Source organism: Hemisphaericaspora subhashii (genome assembly GCF_019202705.1).
Source record: "Hemisphaericaspora subhashii strain CBS 10753 chromosome Unknown scaffold35, whole genome shotgun sequence".
In the NCBI taxonomy this organism is placed as follows: domain Eukaryota; kingdom Fungi; phylum Ascomycota; class Pichiomycetes; order Serinales; family Debaryomycetaceae; genus Hemisphaericaspora; species Hemisphaericaspora subhashii.
In genome coordinates, this window is record NW_026057377.1 from 87,749 (window position 1) to 103,799 (window position 16,051).

A 16,051-nucleotide genomic window follows, 5' to 3' on the forward strand; every position below is an offset into this window, starting at 1 on the left:
AAACGCTAAGGAAACAAACGTGCAAAGTTGCAACTAAACAATAGAATTATGGAATAGGAATTATAATTGTACACATTCACTCACTCATAAAGCAATGCAAATCACCACAAAAGGGACATTCTGATTTAAGTTACCACATTGATCTATGGGAGTGAAAACAAACCCAGACGAAGTTGACTAAAATGATTGACACCTCCCATTCAAGGCTTAACTCTTCTATCTTGAATAAATACATCAAAAAGATAAGGTTGTCTATGCAATTTTGTTCAAGATTAGTCAATTGGCCACCATTCATACAATTTGTGTGTAGTTTTATTTCAAAATTGGCGGGTGATTGCCAAAAATCCAAATGCGATTGATTCTAGATCAATTGTATATGAATAAATGAAATTTCTATTTTTAGGTAACCGAGAAACCAAACTTCGCTTAAAGTTGATTAAAAATTTTCAAGCGCATCACCAAATATTTTTTCAATCACCGAGTCATACCCATACTGTCATGAAAGCAGTGGCTACTGCCACATCATCAAGAAAACTATGTAGATCCTCTCTAGAAATATCCTCAAAATCCACCGACTTATCAAATTGCCCGTTAATGTAGATTTAAAAAAGCCTAAATAAAATTAAGGTTTTTATGAAAAAAAAAAAATTGTCAATGGCTAATTATCGCAAAATCAACCAATTCAATTCAATTTCAACAAAAATATGTTCCACAAACATAGTAAACACAATTTAAAAAAGAATCGGGGCGAGCTGGGAATTGAACCCAGGGCCTCTCGCATGCTTGTAGTTTACTTCAGCTTGTTTCCAAGCCGTCGCCCAAAGCGAGAATCATACCACTAGACCACACGCCCGATGATTGAAATGGAAAAACTTGAAAAATTTTCTCATTGAGAATCAAAAGGAGCAAACACGAAAAAAATCAACACGAAAAATCGACTATATTTCTTTTCTAAGTCAGTATAATCGGTCTTCCCATTGATCAATTGAAAGAGAATAGGACCATTGGTAAAAGAGAGGATCTCCGCGAGGTTTCCAAAGTCAAATTACCAAATGGTGGATATCTTTACAACGTTCCAGTTCAACCTTCGAGAAAATCCCCCACTCCACAAAATGTCGCATCAACTACTAAGGCAAACGACAAAGTCGCCTAGGCTCATTCCTAATACCGACACAGGCTTGAGGAATGTTGCACCCAAGCCTAAGACAAGTGCTTCAATTGTAGAATGCCAGCCACCGGAAATACTAGTTAAGATTGTTAAAAACCATAACAAACATTTACCCTGGTTTGAACGAGAAGGTGATATGTTAACAATTCCTGTTCATGACTTGTCCAAAAAATTCGATGTTCCTGAAATAGTCGACGCCATCTATGTCAGAATTGAACAAGCTGAAGAAGAACTTAATCAGACATTCCGAAAAGTCAATGAAGAACAATTCGATGGTATGGAAATTATATACCATGAAATTGTCGAAACTGCTTGATGATAATTTAAAACCAATGTGTAATCGATTGGAATATAAGATTCTCATTAAGAAATGTTTAAATTATGCAGCTCCATTTGGGACTGATGATGGAGATCATGTGGTTATATCACCATTTGGAGTGCATGAAATGAATTCTCCCCGGTTTCGAGAAATAAAATCCAAATTCATGGATTTTCTTGAAGGTTTGGAATACGGAATCGAAGATACCATGTTTAGAGTCAAATTTGATAGCAAGCCAATTCCTTATAGTCTTTTTTCATTTCAATTCCCTCCGGCTAGGTTCGACATGGCGAGTAGGTTATTCTCGAGTTATTTAACCAAGGGAGATGAAATTATTGAAGCTTATATTCCGGGCAATAATAACCAAGATAGTTCTATGGTTGCTTATTTCGTTGTCAAGCTTGGGTCAAGTCAAAACCCTCTTAATCAAGTTTTCAATGAGACGGTACTGACAGAAGTGACTGTTGAGTAGAACCATGGTAATCTTCTGCTCTGGAGCAGAAGCAGCTGGAACTTGCATTTTACATTTCTCTTTTTTCCATTTATATTCAATATAGGTATATAGGTACTGAAAGTCTATCAAAATATACCATTCTTATAATCTGGACGAATTGCAGGCTATTTGACGAGGTTCTTGGGGAAAAACGGAACTTATATCCCTTGTCATTTGGTTATGCTGCAATTCACTCCTACTATCTTACGCGGAATCGCGTGAAGTTGGAAACTCAAATAATAAAACAGTTATGAAACTTTCGCGAAAAATTTGCAGCAATTAAAATACAAATCTAAAAATGAACAATAACAGAACGAACGGAGAATTTCCACCCATTTAAGGAATTCAGGATAGCTTTAAAGAATCTACAATAGACTGGCAATCTAGAAATGTTTTAGAGAAAACTAGTTCCAACATAGAATTTTATTGAATTTGACCACCAAGGCGCGGCCCGCTAACGCGTCTTCTGGACAATGGCATTCAAACCACCGAGAAACAGAAGGAATTCATCATTCGGTGTGATTGGACGTCCTTTGAGGGTTTCATATAGCTTACAGAATCATGTAAATGATCTTATGCGTTAAGTCACCCAACTTTGTATGATGTCACTCAATAGAATGAGGCTAGGGAGGTTGTGGCGGTGCAAAACCCCTTCGATTTTGACAATTACTTCTCAATATTCAATAATGAACACGAATTTCTAGAAACAAAGAATAGAATTACTTAGCAAGACACTAACCAATTCTAGTTCTCTATGGAGTTGTACATGTAGCTTATCTTAAAGTGCTTATCTTAAAGTATGACAAAGTAAAATTAATCGAATTGACACGACCTTTTATTAATTGGGGGGAAAAACTGACGAAGAAGGAAATTGAACAACATACAAAAATAGAAGAATGCAATTTTTTTTTTCGTTGGTTATAAAGTTAAAACCAGCCCCTCATAATTTAATTAATTAGTTACTTTCTTCAATTTACTTTGTTGCATTATAAAAGCTTTCTTTACACATCAATCAAATTACAGGTTGATAGAATAACACATTACATCCTTTACTTTACAGATTGAAGAATAACTTCTGTTAAACTGTAAATACAATATAAATTTAATTTGTCATAATTTTTTACAACCACAAAACAATTTCAAACGACATAGCCCAACTTCAAAAGCAAAAGCAAAAGCAAAAGAGAAGAAGCTATCACCAATCAAATCAATCAATCAATCAATCAATACATTTCATCAATTTTGCCACTCTTTTACAATTGCAATCAGTTTATCCCCAATTCATATTCAACTGTTACAATCGTTTAATCAGAGGCATATCATATTTATTTTAAATCCATAATTACTTCAAACATCCAAACCATATATATAAAAATCACACTTATAATCAAAAATGGGTTCATGTTGCAGTTGTTTAGGCAGTCGTGGAGGTGATGGAAGTCATGCTCAATTATTATTAGCCGAAAATGAAAGAGAAGCCATATCTGCATTATTACAATATTTAGAAAATCGATCAGATGTTGATTTTTTCAGTAATGGTCCACTTCGTGCATTAAGTACTTTAGTTTATTCTGAAAATATCGATTTACAAAGAAGTGCCGCATTGGCATTTGCTGAAATTACTGAAAAAGATGTTAGAGAAGTTAATCGAGATGTTTTGGAACCAATATTAATATTATTACAACTGTCAGATTCTGAAGTACAACGTGCTGCTTGTGGTGCATTGGGTAATTTAGCCGTGAATACGGAAAATAAAATATTAATTGTAGAAATGGGAGGATTAGAACCTTTAATTAGACAAATGATGTCAACAAATATTGAAGTTCAATGTAATGCAGTTGGTTGTATAACCAATTTAGCAACTCAAGATGATAATAAATCAAAGATTGCCAAAAGTGGTGCATTAATCCCCTTGACAAAATTAGCAAAATCTAAAGATATTAGAGTTCAAAGAAATGCAACTGGGGCATTATTAAATATGACCCATTCAGGTGAAAATAGACAAGAATTAGTTAATGCCGGTGCAGTGCCTGTATTAGTTTCATTATTATCTAATGATGATGCTGATGTTCAATATTATTGTACTACTGCATTATCAAATATTGCCGTTGATGAAGTTAATCGAAAAAAATTAGCTAGTACTGAACCTAAATTAGTTGGTCAATTAGTGAATTTAATGGATTCTCCATCACCAAGAGTCCAATGTCAAGCAACATTAGCATTAAGAAATTTAGCTTCAGACTCAGGTTATCAAGTTGAAATAGTAAGGGCAGGGGGATTACCTCATTTAGTTCAATTATTATCATGTAATCATCAACCATTAGTATTAGCGGCAGTTGCATGTATTAGAAATATTTCTATTCATCCATTAAATGAAGCATTAATCATTGAAGCAGGATTCTTGAAGCCTTTAGTTGGATTATTGGATTATACTGATTCAGAAGAAATTCAATGTCATGCGGTATCAACATTAAGAAATTTAGCTGCATCTTCAGAAAAAAATAGAACCGCTTTATTAGCTGCTGGTGCAGTTGATAAATGTAAAGAATTAGTTCTTAAAGTCCCACTTTCTGTCCAACTGGAAATTTCCGCCTGTTTTGCCATTTTAGCATTAGCTGATGATTTAAAACCAAAATTATATGAATCACAAATTATTGATGTTTTGATTCCACTTACATTCAGTGAAAATGGAGAAGTTTGTGGGAATTCCGCAGCAGCATTAGCTAATTTATGTTCAAGAGTTTCAAATGAACATAAACAATATATTTTAAATAATTGGTCACAACCAGATGAAGGAATTTATGGATTTTTAATTCGATTTTTACAAAGTGGTAGTGCAACATTTGAACATATTGCCTTGTGGACAATTTTACAATTATTAGAATCAAATAATGGAGAAATTAATGCATTAATTAAAGAAAATGAAACTATTTTATCTGGGATTAAAAGTTTGAGTGCTTCACAACAACAAATTCAACAATCTCAAATAAATAGTAATACTGGTGGTGGTGGTGGTGGTGGGAATAATGAAGATCAATTTGATGATCCAAAAGTGGAATTATTTAATTTGACTCAACAAATTTTACAAATCTTGGGATGATCCATCCACTCCCACACCCCACCACATCATTCCATATCCAACCCCCATCACATCGTCATCATCCCCATGTCATTCAATCATCCTGTAGAATAATTTTTTAATTTGTTTCATATTTAATTTTTAACTTTGATTTTAGTTTTGTCGTTTTAACGTTCATCCACGCCCCATCCACAACCACACAAACACGGAATATAAAATCTGGTCTTAGTTTTTTAGTTCTTGATGACGTCCAGTCACAACCACAACCATACTGCCGCGCTTTGTCTGTCTTTTGTTATTTTATTTTTATAATTTGTATGTTTTGTATAAAAATTTATTTTGCTCTGAGATTAGTTTGTTAGCAATTCATAAAAATACACACACATTTGAGATTTTATTTGTATATTCATCTATATATCTATCTATACAACTAATTAGGAATGGGAATTTTCTCCTTTGGTGCCTCTTGCATCTCCTCCTGCTTATCTTGCTCTGAAATCGGCTTTGCTGCCTCATCTAAATTCAATTTCTTCAACCTTTCAATCACCTTATCCTCATCCTCATCCTCAACAACCTCTCTCTCCAACTCTTCCAATTCCTTCTCAATCTCATCCTCATCCACAATATTCCTCCCATCTCCCACCAATGCATCACTTATCTCATCGGCCTTGGCCATCTCCTCCTCAATCTCAGACTTCACCTCCTCAATCTCCTCAATCGACACTCGTGAATTCATATTCTTCAACACAGCCGATGAAGCGAGATATTGGATATAGACCTCCATATTCATCCTCGAATCATTGATTTTCTCAAATATGCCACATAATTCATTATGAATCGCACTGGTTTTCTCAAGTGATGCCATGAGGGTTTGTCGTTGGGTTAGGAGGTGACGTAATTTGATCCGTTGTTGTTGTTTGCTGGGGAGGGTTAATACCTGTTTGAATTCGAGTTTTAGGTTGGATAATTTGTTCGAGAGTTGGGTGGATCGGTTATGAAGGTTTTGGATTGTGGATTGAAGGTCGATGATGTGGATGTCGTCGGGAGTTAGATCTTCTTTAGGGGAGAATTTTATATAGGTTATTTGGTCGAGTTTTTGGACGTGACATTGCTGAATGTCTCGATTCCAATATTTTAGGAATAGGTCAAGGTCTTGGCGGGAGATTTTGATATGAGTGGAAAGGAAGGTGAATAATGAATCGGAATTGAAGAGTTTGGATGAGTAGGTTGCTTGTTTGTTTATTTCTTCTTTGATTATTTCTAACGCTTCCTGAGCTTGTTTGATGAAATATAGGGTCCGATATTTAGCAAGTAGTTGTTCAAACGGACTAAAAACCTATGAACTATATGAAGAATTGACAATTCCTATTGATTCCAATCCCCAAGTTAACCATACTTTGGGAGATAGGTATGATTTGGTATCGTTTATGACAGATATGTAAGATTCTTTACTCACCAATATATAGCTAAGTCCCTGTTCATGAAAAGAGCGGTGATTAAGTAGATACTCATTGCCTAAGTTTTGTGGTTGACCGTAGTTCAGAATACCCAAGAATTTCAATATATCAGGATTATAAGTTGTAAAGGAAACGTTTGAATCAATAATCTTATGATTGGATATTAGTTTGAGTAATAAGGATTGCCATGCTTGAATATTTGCTTCATATCCTTCTTTATTTAATGTTTTTAGTTTTTGGAAGTTTGAATAAAGGGATGATAATCGAGATGCTTTGAATTCTGGAATTGACTTAATGAAGTCTTCTATATTGTCTGACATTTAGCTCTTCTTTTGGGCGGTTAAGGAGAACAAACGGTCAAACTTTGATAGAGAGTTTAATTTTTTTCTTTGATAATGCGATATCGCTAAGCGCACGGCTAATGCAAACCAAATTCCCATTAATCTATTAAATTTACAGATACTTCTATATAAATTACTAATGAAGAGACAATTTGTTCATATTCAACTCTACTTGATCTCTTAATGCATCAACTACATCTAATATAGCTGTAGCCGCAGGGGAATCAGGAAAATTATCAAAGAAACATTCACCTTGATCACATGCTTTACCAATTCTTGGATCTAATGGAACTGATCCTAAAAATGGTATATTCAAGTCTTCACATAATTTAAGTCCACCACCTGTAGTTGGTTTAAAGATTTGTGACTCTCCTTTACAATTAGGACAAACAAACCCTGACATATTTTCAACCAATCCTAAGATCTTAATATTTGCCTTACGACAAAAATCAATTTCTTTACGAACATCCAATAATGCCACTTCTTGCGGAGTTGTCACAATCAATGCTCCATCTATTCCTACTTCTTTCATATATGTCGTCACTGATAAATGTTCATCACTAGTTCCCGGAGGAGTATCCACTACCAAATAATCCAAATGTTCACCCCAATTAACATCCTTCAAAAATTGTTTAATTAATCCATTCTTTTTTGCTCCTCGCCATATAATCGCCGTATCTGGATCAGGTAACATAAATGAAATACTCATAAGTCCTAAATTATCAGCAACATATACAGGAGACCACCCTGAATTCGATTGATGTACCGATTCACCTTCAGCTCCTAACATCTTGGGTAAGGATGGCCCACAAATATCTAAATCCATAGCACCAATTTCTAAATCTTCATCTGCAGCTAATGCCCAAGATAACATGGATGTGAATGTGGATTTCCCGACTCCTCCCTTTCCGGAAAGTACAAGGATCTTGTGGTCTATATGTGATAATCGATTGTTTATTTGGGGGAGATCGGGATCAGGTCCTTTTGGTTGTTGGGAACTACATATTTCTTGATTAGGACATCCTTGACAAGCATCCTCTTTTCCTGCTGTTTCTGATTCTGGTCCTGGACAATGTTCTGGTTCGGGTGCAGGTAGCTCTTGATGCTGCTGTATCGTTTTATTATCTTGACTGGGTGACATCTGTGTCATATATATATAAATGAAACCATTGAATAGAACACTAATTAATCATTCGAACTACTTCTATAAACCGCATTTTTTTCAACCTGTATTTCTTTTTTTCTAAAGAGTTGCAAGTTACATTTAATTATATGCAGGAAAGTACATTTTACAATGTACATGCATCCACCTATATTTTGCAACCCATTGTAGAGCCTTTACATTCAGATAAACTGTCATGTTTGCGGTCTTGGAAGGTTCACATATCAACAAAAGGCCAGCATTGAACCAACTGAGCCAAGTTTGAAAACTTGTGAGCCGATTTACACGGTAAACTGGATACAATTCGTCAGATTGCCCATTTAGAGAGGTTACTTACTTTTTCAAGATAAACTTATGTTTTATTCTATTACTATACATTTTTATAACTATGACAATCTAATATCAAAATAATGTTTCTCCACCGGTCCAAGATATAATTTAGATATAGATTCTTGTTTCTCACTATCAGCATTATCATTCTCAATCACCAAATCACCAACTTTTCTTGAAATCAATTTCAAAGCAACTTTTTGATTAAACTCAGACTTTTCTTTAACTTGTGGCACATTTATCAACAAGAATTCAAGCAATTTTACATTCGTTTCATCTTTCAAAAGATTCAAATAATTTGCATACACACCAGCACCAATGTTCCAATTAGGTATAATTAATCCCTGTTGAGGGAATTTATCAATCAAATCAAGGAAATGAACAATATCCTTCTCCGAATTAGAAATAACCGTGATTGGACCTAATTTACCCACAATTGTTGCATGAGCCCTTTCCCATAATTGAACTTTGATGAGTGCTTCACATTCACCCCAAAAATCTCCAAGTGACCTTTTTTCAATGGCAATAGCTTCATATATGACAACTTGTGGGACTTTTAATACCTTAACCAAATATTCTTCTTCGTCAATCTTGTTAGATTTGATATAGTTTACTTTGGATATCACTAAATTTCTGATTAATTCTTGTGCTTGACCATCATCAGAAAGGTGAGAATAAACAATTATGGCCTCTTTCCAATAATTCACCGATTGTAAATAATCACCAAAAGAAATTGAAATATCATCACAACTAGTTCCACTAATTAAAATCTTACAAAATAACCATTTAAATTTCTTGTTTATGCTCATGGATGAAATGCTAGATAAATCAATCTTGGAACTGGCATACAATTTCAAAACATCAGCAACTTGATGATGGACAGGAAGATTGTCCTTATATCCATTGATCAAATCCTTCAATCCCATATTTCCATCTCCATAGAATAATTTCAACGCTAATGCGATATTCCAAGGCAAATCACCCAAAAGAACGTCCAAATCGCTAGCTAAAATCTGATATATCTTCACAACAGCCTTAGGTATAAGTGAAACCACATTCCTTTCTTTCCAGCTATTCAATTGATTAGCAGCAATAGATCTGACTGCATGATGATTCGAATCAGCAAGGGTAATCACCACAGCTAAATGATCATTATTTGTAGCGAGAGCAGTTTCAATTGCTTGTTTTAAGTTCCCGGCACATAAATGAATGAAAACTTGTTCTAATGGGTCTGATTTATGTGATTCCAATAATCGATTAATTGATTTTTGATTATATTTCTTTAACCAATTTGCAAATGATTCCTTTCTGGTGTTTTCAGATATGACTTGTGATAATGTAATATTAGAAGAATCAATTTGTCTGAGTTCTTGGTTGATCTTAGAATCATCAAATAATGCAATTGCCAATTGAACTAATTCTTGTTCTTCTTCATTATTTAATTGTCCAGGGTGGAAAACCAAGTCATTAAACAGGAAATTTTCCGTAACGTTAACTTTAGGATATTTATTATCTCTAGTGACAATTGTTGAATTTACCAACAATGTATGAAAAATATCAGGAATATTATTACAATAAATATCCTCATCTTCTTCCTCTTCATCCATATCCAAATCTTCAATAGTTTCTAATCTAGTCATTTGTGGAGTAGAAGCCCTCTTCAAACTCTCCTTATTAAACTCCGAAAATAAAAGATCATCAACTTTCCCAGCATGTAATGGTCTTGACGCAGATTCCGCGATTTCGGCATTATACGGAGCCAATGCTCTTAGGTTTGATAACCAGTAGAGATTAACTTAACAGGTTAATAGTCTGTGTCCTTGATCAGATTTGATTTGTATATTATCAAAGACATCATCATTAGTGATTTCTGGTTCATAGACTTTTTCATCCACAATTTCATCAATATCTGTACCTGGTGGAAGAACACTTATCATTTGTTTCAAATAATCATATTCCCTTTCTTCCATTTTTGGATGGTAGTACTCACCATCACCACCATTAGCAAAACTAGCAGGTGATTCTTCACGTTCAGAATCAATGGTGATATCACTTACTTGTGCAGTTAATTCAAGCTCTTGTTGATCATTTTGATATCTATTCAATTCCTGAAGAATTTCATTAGTGACTAAATTTCTCTTTATATTTAATGGATTTTCCAGAGGTAAAGTCTGATATTCCCAACGACCAGGTATATTCTTAGTCCGTTCATTTAATTTTTGTTTCTTTAATTCCTGATTATATTTTTCATTTTCATAAATTCGAGAATATTCAATTGAAGCTTGTGTTTCATTCAGATCTTGTTTTCGTTTCATTGCCACTAATTCTTCATCATGTTGATTATCATCGTCTTCTTCAACCAATCCCCAAATACTAAAATGTTTCACTTTGAATACCCAGACATGTGTGATTGGATCATAAGTAATAAATTCCATTCCAATTTGTCTTTTTAAGAACTTGATATGATCAGCGGCAGAAGCTCCCGGTTTTGGTTTCACACCTTCAACTCATTATCAACGTCCTTGTAAGTTAGGTTTAGGGTATCCACCAAAGAATAGTGGACTATCTTTATAAGTAACGATAACCTTTGGGCTAATTTGAATAATCTTACCAAATAATTCTTGTTCTAAAGTTTGTCCATTTTCTTTTGCATCTAATACAACCTGGGTTAAATCCACGGGATAATTATATGCAATTTGTCCACATCCATGAGAAGGTTGATACTTTAAAAGGTTTAACCTATTAAGAAGGTAACAGTATAGACATAATTCTGAAATTGTGGGTGTTGACCAATATCCATCATGAGATTCAGTAGCAATTGTTTCCTTGACTTCGGCAGTACCGTTGACATTATCAGCTTCAGGTTCACCATCACCAATTGAAAAACTTCCATTTTGTTTCTTTGAATCTGAAGTGCTTACTTTATAAGGATATCTCAAAAAGGTCCTATTTTCTTGCATACCTTCATCATCATCACTTTCATCTTCGTCACTTAAATATTTCTCCGATAATAATTTATCAGCTGTAACTACATTCTCAACCACCGTTTTTCTTCTCTTGGCATTAAACACCTTATTAACATCGATTAAATGATACTTCACCGGTTTTGATTTTATAATCAATCGTTTCATACTTCCCACGCGTCTAGAATCTATGGCTTTATAAGAAGGTCTAGAAATATTCTTATTTGGTGCCACCACCGGGAATTGTGAAGATAGGATTGCCCCACCACCGGGTTTCTTTTGTTTATGATGATGAATATTGACAACATCAGATTGGGTGAATAACCCTTTTATGCTAGATTGTAAACTAGATCCAGTAGTTCCATTTCTAATAAATCTAAAAGTTTGACCTAATTTACTTAATAATGAAGACTTGGTTGGTTTTTGTTTCTCGGGTTCTAAATATGAAAACCGTCTTTTTCTAATTGGTTCAGGTTCTTTGTTGACTGGTTCAGAGAAGATGGTAGTAGTTATTGATTCGGCGTATAACCTTCACCTACGAACATCTAACCTATTTTGAACTACTATTGATATACCATTGGTATTGTTTACCGTGAGCTGGCTAAACGATGGTTGTTGTTGTTGCAGTTGTTGATTTCCAAACAATCCCCCAGATAAACCACCACTAGGTGGTTTTCCAAACAATCCTCCATTAGATACTGGTGCTTGATTAGACCCCCCTCCAAAGAATGAAGTAGGTTGAGTAGTAGTTGCCGAATTTCCAAATAATCCCCCACTAGGTTGAGTAGTAGTTGTAGATCTATTTCCAAACAATCCACCGGATGTAGCAGGTGCAGCAGCTCCACTCGTCCCAGTTGTCGTTCCAGTCTGTCCAAACAATCCTCCTCCTCCTGTAGAAGTATTACTATTTCCAAACAATCCACCACCTGAAGCTGGAGCAGATCCATTACTCAAACTATTTCCAAACAATCCACCCGTCGCACCACCACTCACAGATGTATTCTGTCTCTTTGGAAGTGATCCTCCTGCATCAGAATTGGTAGATATCGTGGGATTATTGGTTGAATTTCCAAATAAGGAACTAGTAGTTCCTGTTGGTGGTGGTCCTCCTATAGATGCTCTTCTTGCTGCTGTGGTTGCTCCAAAGCCAGTTGATGCTGCCCAATTGTTGTTGTTGTTATTTGATGTTGATGATGATCCAAACATCGTAGGTTATAAATATACACGAATTTCACTGATGGGTTATATATGATTTTGGATTATGGTTTAAGGTGTATTGAGCTGGGCTGATCTCAATTGCCGTGTGGTTGTTCAATCGATTGTTGTGTTGATTCGTTGATTGATTGGATTGGTGAGATGATGTTGATTTTTTTTACAACCAACTTTATTTCAGAAATGAGATTTTCGTTTTTCTTAAGACTGAAAATTACACGAACCATTCTGAGAATTACACTACTCGATATGACTTACACTTGCCAAACTATGATACAATTTTATAAATTTATATAAATACACATGCCAACTTTTCTATATAAAAAAACTTTAATCAAAAGTAATTTCTAATTTAATATTTGATTCAGCACAATACCAAAACTTATCAAATTTTCTTAAATTACCTTTACTACTATATACCTTATTAGGTATTCCAACATCAATTAAATAATGTAAAACATCTGAAGAATCCATATGTCCATTCTTATATGCTAATATTAATCCTGACAAAGGTAATCCCATAGAAATACACCATCGACAATTCAACTTTAGAGAATCATCCAGTAATGTTCCCGATCCACCATCTATACCCGAAGGTATATCCAAAGACATTATTTTATTTTGTTGTTGCAGTTCATTACACCATTTCATTAGATTCGTTAATGTGACTTGATCTTCTTGAGTATAGAATATATCTTCTAAATGATCATCATATCCTTGTAAGGCATCAATTATTAATTCTACCGGAGTATCTAATTGATGATTTATTATATCTAATAATTCATGTAAATTTTTAATAATAATTTTCCCACCCAGATTTTCAAATAATTTCCATTGTTTAGTTAATTCAGAATCTAAATCTTCATTATTTATCACGAATGCTAATACTCTTACTCCATGATTGGTTAATTGACGTCCAGTTGCAAATGCTCGACTACCACATCTGGCACTTCCAATTAAAAGTAATACTAATGGAGGTAAATTATGATTTTGTTTATTACTTAATCGAGATGTCCCACCTAACATTTTATTCATGATTAATTGACTTAGATTAGTAGCACATGTTTCTGTCATGATGGATGGAGTTATACCATAAGTTTCAGTAGATAATCGTTCAATTTCTAATAATTGTACCGGTGAAGCTAATGCAATTGGATTTAAATTATCAGAACGGATTAATCTTACATTTGAATCTTTATGAGGTCCACCACCAAACATGTTTGATTGCATTACGGGAGTTTCCAGATGTGAAGTATTAGTAGTTCCTATATTTTCCCAATTATCAATTCTATGTTTATCTAAAACCATTTCATCAATATCATATTTTTCCTTCTTTTTTGATTTATTAACATATTCAAGTTTATTATGACCTACTAATCGATCACTTTGATTAATATTATCTTTTCTTTGGAAATCGGCAAATACTGATTTTTTATCAAACATAGCAAGATTAGCTTCAAAATCAAAATCAGTACCAGCTGCTGATTTGGCATCACTTTCTTCATTACCCCAATCAATTGATCCCGCTGATGAATGTAATGCTTTTGATCTTATACGAGGAGTATTGGAACGACTATTTCCATAGTTGATAGATTTTGGAGTCCCACCTCTAGCAAAAACAATGGCATCATCTTCAACGGCATTGCTCTGAGCTTGAGCCTGTGCCTGCAGCAGTTTCTTTGATTTCTTTTTATTGGATGATGATTGAGAATCTTTATTAAAATTAGGAGGTAATTGAACTACTTTTAAATCAGCAATTTGAGTACTCATAACTTTAAGATTGGAAATAGTTTCTTGTGGATTGAATGATTGAATTGCATTTCCAAGAGTGATTTGTTGAGGATCAACATGAGTAATTATACCTGTTGATTTAGTCCCATCTTTTAACATAAGATCAACTTTATAATTAATGAATTCTGTCATCTCCTTTGTTTGTATTGTCTATTCTTTTTCAGTTGAATTGGAAGCTTTCACTTGGGCTTCTTCTTCTTCTTCTAGATGAAAGAATGAAGAGAGAATCGAAGACAAGAATGAAAAACAATTGAACTAATTTTGGTGTAAAGTACACGACTGGGAAATGTCGTAAATATGCCTCAATGTCTCAAACGTATTTCCAGTTTGCGACATACGAACTTTAATTATTGGTTAAACCGATATCCGATAAACTTACAAGTTTGATAAGCTTCTATATAGATTGATATTCAATTTCGATACAAGAGCTCTAGAATCTAAACTATTGGCAGTCAGCTGATCTGATCTGATAAAATTACAAGCTGATCTATTTATCAGCCAATAAGTTATCGTTTGACTTTAAAAAATTTCAGCCACTTGAATGTAAGTTGTAAGTAACAAAGAGAAGAACGGAAAAAAAAATTAAAATAAATTGAATTGAAAATTTCTAAATCTTTTTTCACAAGATCTCTCATACACAACTAAAGCAAGTGAGTTACGACGATTTATAAATTTACTTTATTTTATCACCACTTACACTACACTTCCATTCTATCCAAATACACTCCCCTAATAAGTACTGGTAATATTCTCCTAATTCCACACCCACTGACTATTTACCCAATACAGTCAATAACAAGAAAAAAAGCCGTAATCAAATTAATCAATAAAACCCATTCCATTCCATCATGTCATCATCAACAACAAAACAAACAAAAACAATCAAAGATATATTCTTCTTTATTCCCAATTTAATTGGCTATTTCAGAATAATCACTGCCATATTATCATTCATATGTATGAAAAATCATCCAATATATACATTAATATTTTATGGTATCTCGGGATTCTTAGATGCTTTTGATGGATATGCTGCTAGACGGTATAATCAAGGTACTAGATTCGGAGCAGTATTAGATATGGTTACTGATAGATGTGCTACTTCTTCATTAATTGTGTATTTAGCTGTATTATATCCTCAATTTACTATTGGATGGCAAATATTGGTTAGTTTAGATTTAGCTTCTCATTATATGCATATGTATGCTATGTTATCAGTTGGATCAAATTCTCATAAAAATGTTGATAAAACTCAATCAAAATTATTAAGTTTATATTATACCAATAGAAAAGTATTATTTATTGTTTGTTTGGTTAATGAAGTATTTTATGTTGCTATTTATTTACATTATTATCAATTCTTTTGGTTAGGTACATGTTTAGTTTGGTTAAGTGCTCCTATTTGGTTATTTAAACAAGTGGCTAATGTAGTTCAATTGAAAAGTGCATCGATAATATTAGCTAGAATGGATGCTGATGAGATCAACAAAAAGAAGTGATTGATCATCAAGCCCCCCACCCATATACTGTTTATAGATTTTACATTTTAGACTAAATAGCATCTTTTCTCCTTCCGTTCTTTTACATTAAGTTAGTTCTTAATAAATAATTAATTTTATGTGTAGCCCATCATTTACTACTATTTGCCAACAAGGCGAGAATTCCCCTACACATACCCGTAATCCCTTTCCTGGGCTAACTTCTTGGTTATATTGCCCAACCCCAATCTGGCATGC

At 33.9% G+C, this 16,051-nt stretch overlaps 7 protein-coding genes across 7 annotated transcripts; 3 read left to right on the top strand and 4 right to left on the bottom strand. All coding sequences in view use genetic code 12, as the record gives it.

Annotated features, from left to right (window-relative positions):
- Positions 1-1,112: 1,112 nt before the first annotated feature.
- Positions 1,113-1,959, top strand: J8A68_004782 (uncharacterized protein; the record flags this gene model as incomplete). The annotated part of the gene is made up of 2 exons (XM_049408778.1): positions 1,113-1,443; positions 1,580-1,959. 2 exons carry the CDS (start codon positions 1,113-1,115, stop codon positions 1,957-1,959), a joined length of 711 nt encoding a protein of 236 aa, XP_049261957.1.
- Positions 1,960-3,373: 1,414 nt separating this feature from the next.
- VAC8 (protein anchor) lies at positions 3,374-5,080 on the top strand (the record flags this gene model as incomplete). Its single annotated transcript, XM_049408779.1, has 1 exon — positions 3,374-5,080. The coding sequence occupies one exon, from the start codon at positions 3,374-3,376 to the stop codon at positions 5,078-5,080; it is 1,707 nt and encodes a 568-aa protein (XP_049261958.1).
- Positions 5,081-5,489: 409 nt separating this feature from the next.
- J8A68_004784 (uncharacterized protein) lies at positions 5,490-6,836 on the bottom strand (the record flags this gene model as incomplete). Its single annotated transcript, XM_049408780.1, has 2 exons — positions 5,490-6,395; positions 6,456-6,836. The coding sequence occupies 2 exons, from the start codon at positions 6,834-6,836 to the stop codon at positions 5,490-5,492; spliced, it is 1,287 nt and encodes a 428-aa protein (XP_049261959.1).
- Positions 6,837-6,993: 157 nt separating this feature from the next.
- On the bottom strand, positions 6,994-7,998 carry J8A68_004785 (Mrp/NBP35 family ATP-binding protein; the record flags this gene model as incomplete). Its single annotated transcript, XM_049408781.1, has 1 exon — positions 6,994-7,998. One exon carries the CDS (start codon positions 7,996-7,998, stop codon positions 6,994-6,996), a length of 1,005 nt encoding a protein of 334 aa, XP_049261960.1.
- Positions 7,999-8,405: 407 nt separating this feature from the next.
- J8A68_004786 (nucleocytoplasmic transporter) lies at positions 8,406-12,518 on the bottom strand (the record flags this gene model as incomplete). Its single annotated transcript, XM_049408782.1, has 4 exons — positions 8,406-10,051; positions 10,151-10,849; positions 10,913-11,772; positions 11,848-12,518. The coding sequence occupies 4 exons, from the start codon at positions 12,516-12,518 to the stop codon at positions 8,406-8,408; spliced, it is 3,876 nt and encodes a 1,291-aa protein (XP_049261961.1).
- Positions 12,519-12,854: 336 nt separating this feature from the next.
- On the bottom strand, positions 12,855-14,447 carry EDC3 (Edc3p; the record flags this gene model as incomplete). The annotated part of the gene is made up of 1 exon (XM_049408783.1): positions 12,855-14,447. One exon carries the CDS (start codon positions 14,445-14,447, stop codon positions 12,855-12,857), a length of 1,593 nt encoding a protein of 530 aa, XP_049261962.1.
- A 716-nt stretch (positions 14,448-15,163) lies between these two features.
- J8A68_004788 (CDP-diacylglycerol--inositol 3-phosphatidyltransferase) lies at positions 15,164-15,814 on the top strand (the record flags this gene model as incomplete). The annotated part of the gene is made up of 1 exon (XM_049408784.1): positions 15,164-15,814. The coding sequence occupies one exon, from the start codon at positions 15,164-15,166 to the stop codon at positions 15,812-15,814; it is 651 nt and encodes a 216-aa protein (XP_049261963.1).
- Between the last annotated feature and the right edge of the window lie 237 nt (positions 15,815-16,051).